The sequence below is a fragment of the Rhinoraja longicauda genome, chromosome 7, assembly GCF_053455715.1.
Source record: "Rhinoraja longicauda isolate Sanriku21f chromosome 7, sRhiLon1.1, whole genome shotgun sequence".
NCBI classification, from domain to species: domain Eukaryota; kingdom Metazoa; phylum Chordata; class Chondrichthyes; order Rajiformes; family Arhynchobatidae; genus Rhinoraja; species Rhinoraja longicauda.
In genome coordinates, this window is record NC_135959.1 from 15,610,763 (window position 1) to 15,626,071 (window position 15,309).

At 38.9% G+C, this 15,309-nt stretch overlaps 1 protein-coding gene across 2 annotated transcripts in view; it reads left to right on the forward strand.

Moving 5' to 3' along the window:
* fam168a (family with sequence similarity 168 member A) overlaps positions 1 to 15,309 on the forward strand; it is a 75,183-nt gene that overhangs the window by 53,031 nt on the left and 6,843 nt on the right. Inside the window, exons 4-6 of one of the 2 annotated variants that reach the window (XM_078402164.1) lie at positions 4,958 to 5,083; positions 10,792 to 10,934; positions 13,381 to 13,555. In XM_078402164.1, coding sequence (XP_078258290.1) covers positions 4,958 to 5,083; positions 10,792 to 10,934; positions 13,381 to 13,555 — 444 coding nt within the window. Of the gene's footprint in view, positions 1 to 4,957; positions 5,084 to 10,791; positions 10,935 to 13,377; positions 13,556 to 15,309 lie in introns of both variants that reach the window. The other variant, XM_078402162.1, reaches the window with a different exon arrangement.

Below are 15,309 nucleotides of genomic sequence, written 5' to 3' on the forward strand. Positions count from 1 at the left end.
CTCCCCCCCCCCCCCACATAACATACAAACACTACACCATATTAAAACTACAACTCATACAAAAAACACAAAAGACAGACGGACTGCAGGCAAGCCGCAGCTGCGACGCAGCGCTGGCTCCTCCTAGTAGTGGTAGCTTCTAAGCTACCAGAAGCTGCCAAGTTACCGGATTTTGAAGAAAATCCTATCAGGCCATGATGGCATCATGGCGTTGGTACTACAGATTTGAGTATTTGGCCTCCATGTACTTATAGGTTCAATTAACTAATATTTCTATGTTTTCTGTATGCCTTCTCTTGTGCTGAAGATTATCCTAGTGCATTCAAATACGCAGTCTCCACTATCCTGCGAGGCTTCCATTATGCAAAAACATCTTTATTCCCATGGGCTTGCTTCATTTTATTGAAATTGCTAATAACTTCTAGTCTTTAATTAGAATCGTGGAGCCAGTGTGCTGATTGCTAAAACTCCCATTGAACAGGTGATTGGTGTAACTTTAGGTGACTTCCTTTAATTTGTTTTGCTAATATTTGTATATTATATAGACACGAGAATCTGCAAATGCTGGTTTTCCAAAATGTAGGTGGCGCAACGGTAGAGTTGCTGCCTTATAGTGCTTAGACTGCCAGTGATTCGCTCCTGACTATGGGTGCTGTTTGTACGAAGTTTGTATGTTTTCCACATGAGCGTGTTGGTTTTCTCCGAGATCTTCGGTTTCCTCCCACGCTCAAGGCGTACAGGTTTGTAGGTTAATTGGCTTGGTATAAATATAAATTGTCCCCAATGTGTGTATGATAATGTTAATGTGTGAGGATCGCTGGTTGGCACTGTCTCGGTGTGCCGAAGGGCTTTTTTCAGTGCTGTAGCTCTAAACTAAATAGTGTTGGGGTAACTCAGTAGGTTAAATCCGCATCCCTGGAGAACATGAATAGGTAATGTTTTGACTCGTGTCCCTATTTCAGACGGCATAAGTCTGAAGGGTCCTAACCCAAAATGTTACCCCTTCATGTTCTCCAGAGATGCTGCCTGACCTGCTAAGTTACTACAACACTTTGTCTTTCTTGCAGATCACATATTTTAAGTTATGTTCATTTCAGTTAAAAAAAATTGTAATAAAACGAAGTAGGTGAAGGGGCATGCAACAACAACCCGAATCTTGTACAGCAAGTGGAAGCAATTTGGGCATTGGGACTTTTATGCAATCAAATTGCAATAAATTTGAACTTGAAGTATCATGTTTAAAGATGATTATTGATTAGATAGGTTAGTGAACCATTCTTTCACCTCGATTGCATGTTTAACTGCAATTCAGATTAATAGGTTGGGTCTATCTCCAGCTCTAAGGCTACTGGAGTTTGGAAATTGGAACTAATAGTCCTCTAGTCCAATTCATCAAATCGTTTTGATAACTGATTTGGTTTTTGATTTTGATGTTGATAAATCAGCATTGAAATGAGGATGCAGGGTGACTTGGACAGGTTGGGTGAGATGGGCGATGCAGTATAATGTGGGATTTTTTGGTATGACTGTATGGCAAACCAAATTCCCCGTTGGCGAGGTAGCCATCGATCGTGCCACCTGGTGGTCAGTGGGTCAGACAACATCTCTATATCACTGTCTATATCTCTCGTTTCCCTTTCCCCTGGCTCATTCTGAAAAAGGGTCTTGATCCGAAACGTCACCTATTCCTTTTCTCCAGCGATGCTGTCTGACCCACTGAGTTACTGTAGCTTTTTGTGTTTATCTTCAGTTTAAACCAGCATCTGCAGTTCCTACACAAAAACACAGAAGATGTTGGAAATGTGAGAGAAAACATAGAAATAGTCAGGAGATAAAGCAGTATAGATGGTGAAGAAACAAGCTTTCGATTAAGGTTGATCTTTCAATAACGCTAAGAGAAGTGGAAACAGGAGTAGGCCATACTGCATCTCAAGGCTGCTCGTCAGTTCAATAGCATCATGGCTGATCTTTCCTTGTTTCTGTGTTTCATTATCCTTGAGTCTCTTCCTGACTAGAAATCACTCAGCCTTAAATCCACACACAGACTGCATCCACACGCAGACTGCATCCATAGATCAACCCTCTGACAAAAAAATTGTTCTCGTCTCAGTTTTAAAAGGGTATTCCCTTATTTTGAGACCATGCTTTTTAATTTTGAATTATTCCATGAGAGGAAATAGCTCCGTTCATTCCCTCAAGAATCTTATTTCGATAAGATCGCCAATCAGTCTTAACCCCAAAAACAATGGGCACCAATCTGTTTAACCTTTTGGACAATTCTCCATACCGGGTAATCTTATTATGTATCATTCCAGAACCACCTCTAGTAAATTCTTTTTTTAATGCATTTTTGTTTTGTTTTTATACTCCAACCCCCTTAATGTTCTGGTAACATTCCCACACTTGTGTGCTAGCTTGTGCTTTGTCACAATGATTCACCAAATATCATTAAAAATATTGTTCTATTTATGCAAAATAAACACGTTCACTTTTCCAACTAATATGGCACTGGCTATTTTCCCTATTCATTTATTTATTTCATCTCATCAATATATGGCTGGAAAATACTTGCTTCCTCAAAGTTGCAACATTAGGGCCGCCATCACTGAATCCAGTGGTCACAGGTTGCTAATCTGAAAATGTCCCACTTATCCCAGTTTCTGCTGTCTGCCAGCTTTCATGCCTGTATGTTACCACCAACTCCCTGAGCTCTTGTCTTGTGGCAATACACATTTACTGGTTCCCCCTGCTCTGGTCAGGGCTTCCTCAATAAACTTTATCAGACATGATTTTCCCCTTTATTGAGCTATGTTTTTTGTTATTTTCCAACAATAGGTGTTTGGCTAATCAACTGTTTGTCACTTTTTGTCTCCTCCCTCTTTGAATGAGAATGTCACATTGGTAGTCTTCAGCTACAGATCCACCACCAATTTTCAGGGACTGGTGGTCTGGCACCTCCTTTAATCCAGATAAAATTCCGAGAGCACACTTGAGATTCCCCCAGAAGTCCCCCAAAAAATGTGGCACGCAGGCTGGGTGAGGCAGCCGAACGGGATCTCACCCCGACTTCTATGCCTATCGGCAAGTCGAATTTGCTCCCTGCGGCTGAGGCTCTGGAACTCTAGCTAGGCAGGAGCCGGCAGGTCTGTTACCATAGCAGAATTCCGAGGCCGGCTTTGCAGGCCAATATCTTGGCAACTTTGGCTGCCCAGGCAAACCATTTGGGTACCATTGGGGCTCGTCTCGGAGGCCATGACCTCTGATGGTCAGGCAAAATGGATAATCCAGAAAGGCTTTGGAACCAAGGATGCCAGAAAATCGGTGGTGGACCTGTACTTCAGAATTCTGACAATTATAAGAACAAGTGTGTTTAAGATTGCAGGGAGTGGGGAGGGGTTGATTGAATCAAAATGCCTGTGATAGAACAAACTAATACTGAATAATGGAAATGATAGTGGTACCTCCTAGAATGTGAGGTGAAGGTTTGTTAATCAAAGTTGATCTGCCTGGATGTGGTGCAAGTGGAAGAAGATGTATGAGGATTTTTTTTTATAAAGAAAAATATACCGAAAATATGAAATCCAGTTAGAAATTGTTTTTTTTTTAATTGCTGGAAATACCAACAGATCCAGGCAACATTTGCAGGGAGGTAAAACTAAGTAAATAATGGTGGTTTACATGTCATTAGATCTGAAAAAGAAAAAGGCTGGTGAAGGCTTGAATGAATCGTGCCTAGTTAGTAGATGGGAAGCTTGAACTTGCATGTATGTTGAATTTCATTGGACAGTAGGTGAAAAAACCAAAGGGAGAAAAGTGAGAATGGGATGGAGAATCTAAGTGACAACAGCTGGTAGCTAAACTTTACCTTGCAAATGGAACAAAAGTATTTTGTACTGAAGTCTACATTTGTTTTTCTGTTTAGTAACACCCAATCTGCATTTGGTTTCTCCATTATTAAGTAAGCACATGAACATTGAATGCAACTTGGCATTGGTGTGAAAAATGCCATTAGACAGATTTGATGGAAATGGCGAAACTGGGCATGGACTACTTGCAGGGTTTGGAGTGGAATGGGATGTATTCAAGAAGGCAGAGGAAATCTATGGGCTTGTAATGGATGTTGAACTAAATCTTGGGTGGAGAAAGAAATTGAGGAAAGGTGGAGTTAGGAAAGGATTACGAGAAAGTGAGAGGAAGATGGAAATTGGTAGCAGTATCATGAAATTTCCGAGTTGAGTACCAGAGCAGGAAGCAGCACCAATAACAATCAAAGTACAGAAAAAAGATGAGAGATTAAGCCTAATATTTAGAGACTAATTGCATCAGAGCTGCAATATTATGTAAGGGTTATTCAAGACAGAATAACACAAACGGAAAACGTTTATTCTATTCTAAATTCGTACATCCCCTTTATGGGGGTTAACTTTTGTCAGTTTTATGGGCTCCAGTTATATTTTAATCGTTTTATTTCATCTCTGTTATTGGGTACATAATTAAAATGGTAACATTTACATTGGAAATTTATAACAGGAAAGAAACAAAGAAAAGAACCAAGTGTTTGTCATATACACCCAGATATGAACTGGAGCAATGAAACTCTTTCTTGCATCAGTTTATGGGCACATTAAATGCAACAACACCAACAAAAATAAATTGTTATCCTAAGTAAACTAGACCATAGTAACGCTAGGAAATTTAGCATTTATTAATGGCAATGTTGATGAAAGTCTTTCTAAAACCGCTCTTAAATGCTTTCAGCGGTTAATACAAGTCAGTTACTAAGATTCCTTGTGAAATAATTCATGTAATGTTTCAAATACATTAGTTTAATTGAAATCTGAGATTTCATGTCTGAAGTTGATTCTGTACATGCACTCTAAGACTAACCGTGAATCATTGCATTGTTAATATTGACACCAATTTTATTTTGTAACACCATTTTCTTCACCATTTTCAGCTTTATTCATGATGAGACAGAGCTGGCCGCAGACGTCAACTTCTGGGACCTCTGAGGGTACTTATGAACTCCCAATCGATGCTGGCACTGAGAGCAGAACTTTCCAAGCTTCTTCTGCATCATTCAGTAAATAAATACTTTTTAAATATTTTAGAACTGAATTGAACTGAGTTATTTTAGTGAAGTGTAATGTGCAGAAGAGTCCTGGGTAGTAGGGAGGTAAATCATATTTCATGAAGCATCTGAAATTGCTAAAGGTCTTGTGTGGATTTGGACTAAGAAAGCTAAGGTTGGCAGCTTATTTGGAGGTAGAAAGCAGTTAACTTTGCCAAGGAAGTATTAAATTGGGTGGAAATTTAATGTTTAATGTTGTGTCACTAATAATCATCAAAGTGAGGATGTGGAGGAGTCACTGTGGTGGATGTTCATGTTAAAAAATTATTTGGGTGCCCTGTTGCTTTTTGGGATGACTGTATGGCAACTCAAATTCCTCGTATGTTACAAAATATACGTGGCTAATAAAGTACTATTATGATTATGATTATGATTACCAAATCAACTAAATTATTGAAAAACTGATGGAGACAAGAGCACCACCCACTATTCACAAGATTAAAATGCTTAAATTTATTTCAAGACCTAGTTGATGCAAGATAGACTTCTTAAAAGGTGTTAATGAAAATCATGGATACATTTCATTTCCCTGTAAGGTGTCTAAAAGTGTGGCTATTTTGGCCATGTCTCTTCTGCACATCAGTTAGAGTAATTTAATAGAGAAATGGTATTTGCAAACAATCTCAATGATATAAATGACTAAGAATCTCAAACAACTTTCTGTGGCATTATATGCCTAGCTGCAGCTAAATGCCTTGCTTTTTAAAGTCTGCTTCAAGTGGAACAAACTCAAAATCCATTACATAAGTTGTACTCTGCCAATCAATGTGATTTTTTTTTGTATTCTGCTTTTAATTTGTTTAGTATTCAAGTTATATTGCGCTTTAGTGTTGCAGTATTGCATAGAATTATTCATTACACGGGAGTATTAAATTCAGAAAAATATTCTAGCTTTAAAAGAATACTGAACATTAAAGTACCCCACCTCTTCATCTTTACCATGGACGCCCAGCCCAGTCCCTTTACACTTCCATTCCCCATCAGGAAGACCTAAGAGACCTCTGGTTCTTACTAGAACAGATACCCAACCAGTTCCCCTCTGTTCTGCCTGAAGGTACTTATTCTTGCCCTCAACAACTTTTCTTTTGATTGCCCTCACTTTATTCAAATCAAAGATGTATCCATGGATACTCGTATCGGCCCCAGCTATGCCTGTCTTTTTGTTGGCTATGTTGAATACTCTTTGTTCCAAATGTATCTACCTTGTTAGATTTCATTATTTGCAACCTTTGTCTTCTCCACTTATTACTTGCAGACTGCAAGCTGTCTCTCCCCTACTCCAGTCTTAAAGGTCTTGATGAAATGCCGTCTGTCCATTTCCATCCGCAGATGCTGCATGACCTGTCAAGTTTCTTCAGTTTATTTTTTGCTCTGGATTCCAGAATCCGCAGTCTCTTATGTCAGCAATAAAGTACAAAAAAGTTAATCTTTAAAAAAAACCGTTGCACCGATTTGTAGACATTTACTTGATTTGATGATCAGCATATTCATTGATTTAATCCTTTCCCTTTTCTAATTATAGCTGCACTATTTATTGTTTTACTCCAATACACTGGTGAAGTGCGCAGCCTAATTTACTATTTGCCCATCGGGTATCGATTCATAAGAAGCACTAATAAGAGAATTGTTGTGTGGTACCGACACTTGTGTATTTAAAAGAAAAGCCACAGCAATCCACGATAAGGGGAAGAAGCTGCAAAATAGAATATCAACTAATTTCTAATTTGTTTTCGCATCTGATTTATTTGAAAGTTAATAATAATAGAATGCAAGCAATTAATTCCACATTTCATTGCATTGTAACTGATGATTGGAAAAGGAATGCATATGTTCCAAATCAAGAATTATGGTAACATTTCCATTGTCTTTCCCATTCCTGTCTATGCCAAAAAATCATTGGAAAAGGAAATATTTGTGACTTCAATCTGCTGCTTCCCTATTTCCTCTTTTCCCTTTCCACTTCAAATGGACCCTGTCATTTTTATATAGTATATATTGCGACACTGAAAATAGTTGGCTATTCAATGAAAAGGAGACATCTGAGTTGTCAATGGAAGAGCACTCTAAACTATCTGTGGAAAAACATTGAAGATATTGTCTTCCAGTTTGAAGGTCTTTTTTTCTAATTTATTTCAGAATCCTATCTGGAGATTTATATTGTATGACCTAAACTCCATTTTCCCTAATTTAATGAAAATTGGGCAGGGCCAAATATTTAAAAATGATTGTAGATTATATTTGTGGACAGGTTGTACTGTACGCATGACTTTTTCCAAAAGGCTGGCCTCGTCCAATTTCTCTACATGAAGCGGTAAGTCCTTTTTAAGAGGCAAGGTGATTTGCATTACCTAGTTAGTTGAGGTGTGTATGTATGTGAGAATGTGTGTATGTGAATATTTTAAGTAAATTAGAAGATGACTAGATTCAACAATAGAAATAAAATGCTGGAAATATTGTATCAGACTAGAGGCATAATTATATTTGGCTCGCGAAGGGTAATGATAAAAATCCAGAATATGAATTACCTACTGGATGCAGTATTCAAGCCTTACCTTAGGTAAACAGCACTTGTTCAAGCAAATACATTTCAGATAATGTGAAATGATATAAAATTGAAGTTTTATAAATGCCTCATAGTTTTGTAGATTTTAATGCATTCATAAAAAGTTAAGTTAAAGCTCTGGTGTGGTAACAACCAAATTAAAAAGGCGGGATATTCCTTCCCGACGCTTTGCTTTTGGAGATATTATTTGTTGATGCATAATAGTAGGGATTAACTGACGTATGAGTCTAGGAGGTTTAAAAAAACATTTCCTTCCAACAGAGCATTCAGTTTTCACTTGTAACATCAACGATTTCTAATGCTGGGTTTCGCATCCAGTGCAAACACTGCTTGGATACTTTAAGCTGCTTTGCCAGCCTCCAGCCAGTTATTAAATTGAGCTGTATCAACACATTTCCTTGATACCAATCTCAACTATTTAAAAAATAACTTGTCAACTTCAACATGCAAACTTTTGTGTTAATGACTACTAAAATGATTGTCCAGAGCCAACAAGATCAATGACTAATTGAAATTTAATGGCAATTAAGCCAGATTTATATCTACTACGCAGCCCATTTTGGGGGAGAGATTATGGATAGAAGATTCAACAGCACATCCGTATGACAACATTTAACATTTTTCATCAAAGACCAGCATTGTTTCTATCATTTTTTTTGTGCTTGTAGCTGGGTTAAGATTATCTATAATTGAAACTGCTAAACCCTTGGAATGACTTATTTTGAGGCATGCTCACCAAGGATCATTTTACACCTGGTTTTGTTTCCAGTGCCACATATTGTTTCCCATATATATTCTGTTTCCCATGCCACATATTGTGATAGTGGGAGTCAGTTGGCTCAATTCTAGTGAATACTAATACAGCTTTGTAACCAAGCACTGATTATCCCTTTGCCTGAGGGGAGGGAAAATTTCTGCTCAATGTCACCTCTGACAATTACATAACTCAGATTGAGTATATTTCATTACTTTTGAAATGTAGATGTTCGTATAATTTTTGTGTAAAGTGTTTTTGAACATTTTCATTTTGCCACACAGTAAGTAGTTTGAGATTTTTGTCATTAAGGGATATTGCAGACCTTTGTCATAAAGATACAGACTGAAAACTGTGGCTACATAACAGCTATCTTGCATAAGCAATCTTAAGATCTAGGATATTGCGATTCATAGCGAAACACTGCAGAGTTGACCAGTATTGTAAAATCTGTGAATATTTTTCCCGCCATAAAACTTCAATTATGCATAGAATAAAACAATTTTAAGGTAGGATTAGCTAGTGATCCAAACTTATTTAAAATATATCTGCACAAAATTTTGCAAGGCAGAAAATGCTCATTCTCAACTTTGATCACTTTATTGCAAACTTTAAAATCTAGATTGTATTTTAAGTAGTTCTGACTATTGAACATGAACCTTACATAATCGAATAAAGTTTTGAACTGCAGTTGCCATGGTTGGCCTAGAATTTGCTTGGAAAATGGTGAGTTTGATTTGCCATTACGTTTAAAATTTGCTCGAAGGATTGAATAATGCTGTGAGTTGCAAATAGGCACAAATTGTTGGTGGTTTGATTGCTCCACTATCATGCAAATAGTGTTCAGGATTGCCATGGGTAGACACAAAATGCTGGAGTAATTCAGCAGGACAGGCAGCATCTCTGGAGAGAAGGAATGGGCGACCATTTGGGTCGAGACCCTTCTTCAGACTGATGTCAGGGAAGTGGGCAAGGCAAAGATAGAATGTTGTCGGAGACTGGTGGGAGAACTGGGAAGGGGATGAAGAGAGAGGGAAAGCAAGGGCTATTTGAAGTTAGAGAAGTCAATGTTCATGCAGCTGGGGTGTAAGCTACCCAAGCAAACTATGAGGTGCTGTTCCTCCAATTTGCATTGGGCCTCACTCTGACAATGGAGGAGGCTCAGGACAGAAAGGTCAGATTGGGAATTAGAGGGGGAGTTGAAGTGCTGAACAACCAGGAGATCGGGTAGGTTAAGGCGGACTAAGCGGAGGTGTTCAACGAAACGATCGCCGAGCCTGATACTTGGAACAGCGGATACCATAGATGAGGTTGGAGGAGGTGCAATTGAACCTCTGCCTCACCTGGAAATACTGTTGGGGTCCTTGGATGGAGTCGAGGGGGGAGTTAAAGAGACAGATGTTGCATCTCCTGCGGTTGCAGAGGAAAGTACCTCGGGAGGGGGTGGTGTGGGTGGGAAGGGACGAGTTGATCAGGGAGTTGCGGAGGGAATGGCCTGCAGAAAGCAGAAAGAGGTGGAGATGTGGCTAGTGGTGGGATCCCTTTCAAAGTGGCGAAAGTGTTGGAGGATTATATGCTGTATGATTCAGGGTTGCCATTCCCTCTTCAGAAATTGCCACATTCTGTTATAACAAAAATTCAGCTCCCCCCCAGAAAATACTGGCTAGTACTTGTCATGAGGGCTCATTTAAAGGGGTGACTAGCAATCCCATATGTTTCCCCCGGATCCTGGAGATTGTTGAAACTCAATTTCCCCCCCCCACTTCTACAGGAGTTAAATTGTTCCCTGTTTCAATTTTAAAATTTTGCCTTGTTTTGGTCTTGATCCCTACTCTATATTTTCTGTTGAATTTGAATTCAATTCAAATTATTTCCTAAACCTGCCATTACTGCTCTTGTCAATTTTTTAAGAACTGAAGAGGCACTGAGGGTGTGGGAGCAAAAAACCCATCTCGTGTGCATGTGTAAAATACCTATTCCAGCAAATTCTTGGCCATTACCTTAACTAATTGTTTAGTTATCTTATGTGAGTTAAAGTTGTATGCAGCAGTACCTTGGAATGAGTAGAATTTTTACTGCATTAATCTATTTTTACTTTCCAAAGCTTTATTTGTTTTGGTGTTGGTGTTTAATTATTTACCACTGCAGCTTTGATTTCTAAATTCAGAATTACATCATTTTGAGTTAGTTTACTTCTAATGATTTTGACAGAAATCATGTCAATTAAATGTGAGGGAAATGAGATTTGCAATATCAAATTTATTTTCAAAAACCAATCTAGAAATTGGAGAAAAGGTCTTGGTACTGTTTTTATTTTGCTTTTAATTGATTTTATCTTTATAGGATACACTGGAGGAACCCCCTACAAGGTAGCACCTACTCAGAGTAATGGTGCACCACCACCATATTCTCCATCTCCAAACCCATACCAGACTGCCATGTATCCCATTAGAAGTGCCTATCCACAGCAAAATCTGTATGCCCAGGTAAATGTTATGTGAAATAGAAATGTGATTATCCCTGCGTGATAGACCATTAATCTGATACAGTGATGTAACATTTGAAACACAGATGATGGACACGAAAGAAGAAGATCTGATAAATTTGCATTATGTTGTGGCAAGATTGTCAAAGATAAAATGCACATCACCCCATTTAATCTCCGAGTGTATAATTACGCAAGGGACTAGATTGCTGAAAGTTAAAGTTGTGAATGCTCTACTGTTCCTGTCTTTTTATTGGTTTGATCATTTGTTGTTAGCTCCTTATCTGAAACCATCTCTAGCACAACAAGCCTTTCCCTGATGCCTTATGCACTCTGGACGGTGACTGCCTGATGTCTAGATGAATATATTTTGTCATCTTACATTATTAAGTTTACATGGTCATTATCAAGTGTGCAAATTGACTACCATGTGTGTTGCTTTAGTATTATTGGTTTAAAAGCATTTAAATGTTTTGGGATATCATTTGGATGTGAAAGATGCTACTGACTGGGTCACAGATGATGCTGAATTCCTTGGAATATCAGGTACAGATTTTTTTGGGCTAATGTGATACTGGAAAGTTATCTACAAACATTTTTTGTGCATTTGTCAATTAAAAAATTCCACCTATTTTGGAATACTATGAACAAAAGTGCGACAAACAACTATATACGATCTAATGCGTGGAGAAAGTCACAGATTGAATTGGCTGAATGGCTTACCATGTTCTGTTTTTGCCAGTTTATTGTTGTACAGACAAGCAAATGAAATATGAAACCAGCATTCCCCTTCCATATTTCTCCTTGACATGTAAGAAAATGGCTAATCTTAAGAATTTGGCTTGTGGGATAACAACCTAGCTGGATTTGCCATCCACTTACTGGTCACACGATGGATCTTTTCTGCTATGCTAAAATAGAGCACGAGGTATTTGGCTGATATGAGTATCATCGAGAGCTAAATCTGATTAGTTTATTGCTGGTTGTAGGCTGAGATCCAATGCAGGCCATGGAGAAAATTAAGTGGATGATTTTTATATTTTTATTCCTTCATCGCAGTATGGGTGTGATTGACAAAGTTACCATTTACTGCCTATCCTGAATGCTCTTGAAGATGGAATGAGCCATCTCAAATCACTTTAGTCTTTCGGATAAAGCATGTAATACTTTTTGATAGGATATTCCAGAATTTTACGCTATTGATAATGAACGAATAATATATCATGGATGATGTATGACTTGGAAAGGATGGTATCTGCAGGATCCCCTCCCTGTCCAAGTGCCAGCTCCCTTTGTCCTCATGGATAGTATGGTTAAGATGCTGTTCAAATAGTATAGGTCTATAACTGCAATGCATTTGGTAGAAAAAAGACTGCTATAATTTTGATGGAGAGAATGAATGTTCAAGGTGTTTATTAGCGTGACAGTCAAGCAGGCAACTTAATTCTAGCTGGGATTGCATTTTGAGGCTGCATTCATCCAGACAAGTGGAGAATATTCCATCCTGGTTCTAACCTGTGCCATTTAGATGGTGGGAAGGGGTTAGGCGACGAGGCACTTGCTGCAAGATACATAGTGTGTAAGAAGGATGCATAGTCTCTGACCTACCTTTGTAGCCACCAAATTGAATTTCTAGTGAATGGTAACCCTCAGGGGGGTGTTGGTGGGAGACTTGATGGTGATGCCACTGAATAACAAGAGTAAGTGGGAAATGGGCATTGCCTGGCATGCTAGTAGTGCTGTTTGTCAAGCTGGTTCCCACCATTATTGAGGTTGGGCCTGCTCTTGAGATGGTAGCCTTCCATTGATGTTTCATTTTCTACCACAATTAACTACTCTGTTGTTGTAGCAGTATTACTACTACTGCAGAACCTCGTTCCGATCAGTTGGGTGTGTAATTGCGTTGGTGTGTATTATAAACTTTCTTCGTGCTGTTTAGCAAGCACATGTATTGCAGCTTCACCAGGTGGGAACCGCATTTTTAGAAGCATTTGATGCTGTTCACGACAATTGCTTCTGCACTGAATGAACAGGATGGATCTCCAGACGTTTTAATTTAGAGATGCAGCGTGGAAACGGGCCCTTCAGCCCACCGAGTCTGCACCGGTCAGCGGTCCCTGCATACCAACACGATCCTACACACACTAGGGACAATCTACAATTATACCAAGCCAATTAGCCTACAAACCTGTACGTCTTTGGAGTATGGGTGGAAACCGGAGCACCTGGAGAAAACTCATGCAGGTCATGGGGAGAACGTACAGACTCCGTGCAGACAGCAGGATCAAACCCGGGACTCTGGCGCTGTTAGGCAGCATCTCCACTGTGCCGTCCCTTTCACAGATTTAGTGAATTGAAGCTTGCACTTTGTCATTTTTACTCTGATTGTATAGACTATATTATAAATGCAAAATAAGTTTTTAGCTTATTTCTTTTGTTTTAAGCAGGGGGCTTATTACACACAGCCTGTGTATGCAGCACAGCCTCATGTAATTCACCATACCACAGTGGTGCAACCCAACAGCATTCAACCTGCTATATATCCAACTTCTGTTCCTGCTCCACGGACCAACGGGATGGCTATGGGTATGGTTGCTGGGACTACCATGGCAATGACAGCAGGTAGGCAGTCTGCAAAGTATATAGTACCTCTTAACAAATAATAACGGTTGTGTTAATAGTCCACAGAGGCATTTAAGCTCTAAGTGAGTTTCAGCACTTCATTGCCCAACTGAGAAAATGTCTGCGTTCAGAAATGGAGAAAATGAGCACTGCAAGGTTTATTAAGTTCAAACGTTAGCTGTGTATTTAATGCACTTGGGCAATTACTAAACGAAGCTAAATATTTAAAGCAGCAACGTTCTGCGATCATTTGATCGTTTCACTGCAGTGTGATACTCAAAGGAACTCGTATTAAAAAAGTTTGTACCCAAGTCAATCGGAGCAGAAATGGCCCATTATCTTGATAATATGTTGCATCCCGCCTTGCATGCCAAAGGCCAGTCATTGTTGAGATCAGTCATTCAAAATACTTCTATTATATCCTTAAAGTTTTAAGTAAAAGTATACTCACTGGTTGGTATGAGAGATTTTCACTTAGTATTTTATAACCTCTTAGAATTATCTTACTACTTTCTGTAAATCATGAAAGTTGTGCAACTTATGTGGTTGATCCACTGTAGGGTTTAACCACAATTCTGTGGATGTTGACAATATGATTTACGGGAGTTTCTGATCAGGTCAGATGTCATTTCTGGACAGAGAAACTAATGTTTCAGATCAGTAAACTTTCAGAATAATTCTGAGAAGGTTGTTGCTCTGAAATCAATGTTATATGTCTCCTCTGATGTTGTTAAAACCAGGATAGGATTCGAGTATAGGATGTATTTCTTCCTTTGATAAGAATGCAACCAATAGAACCAAATTGACTTTCCTGATGCAAGATCTCAACCAAAATGCATACTTGCACCTTTTGCCTCCACAGGAGATTGATGTCTCTTCCATGCATTGTTTTTCCATATTTCGGCATTTGCAGTCTCTTGACTTAAAGAAATGTGGTTGTATCTTAACATAGTACTAGGAGGTCCAATTCTTTTGTCTGTCATACAGCATGGAAACAAGCCCGTCGGCCCAACGCCGTTCATATTGCCAAGATGTCCCATTTTTATGGGTTTGACCATATCCACTTGAACCTTTCCTATCCATGTACCTGGCCAAATGTTCTTTAAAGTTTGTTATTGTACCTGTCTCAGCCACTTACTTTGGCAGCTTGTTCCACACACATTCTGCATGCCAAAAGTTGCCCCTCTGTTCCCCTTAAATCTTGCTCCTCTCACCTGAAACCTATGCCTTCTAATTTTTGATTTCTCAACGTTGGAAAAAAGACTGCATTCACTCTATAATGCCCCTCATGATTTTATACACCTCTATAAGATCATCTCTCAATCTCTTGCATGTCAAGAATAAGTCTGCCTTGCATCGCCTTATAACTCAGACCCTCGAGTCATGGCAACATCTTTGTAAATCTTTTCGGCACTGACCTGATTAATGACATCTTTCCTAAACAGGGTGACAAAACTGAACACAGTACTTCCAAGTGCAAACTTGCCAATGTCTTGTACAACTGCAACATAATGTCCCAACTTCAATAGTCGATACCTTTACTGATGAAGGCCAGTGAGCCAGAATTCTACTTCACCCTGTTTACCTGTGATGCTACTTTCAAAATACTTGGTCAGGTCATGCATAATAGTTTTCAGCTTTCCTAGCCTTAGTCTATTGAATTAGAAAATGCAGACATGGGATCAAAATGGGAAAATACAAAGCAGGATTTAAAAATGCGAGTGTTGGATGGGACAGATCACCTACTTTTTCTC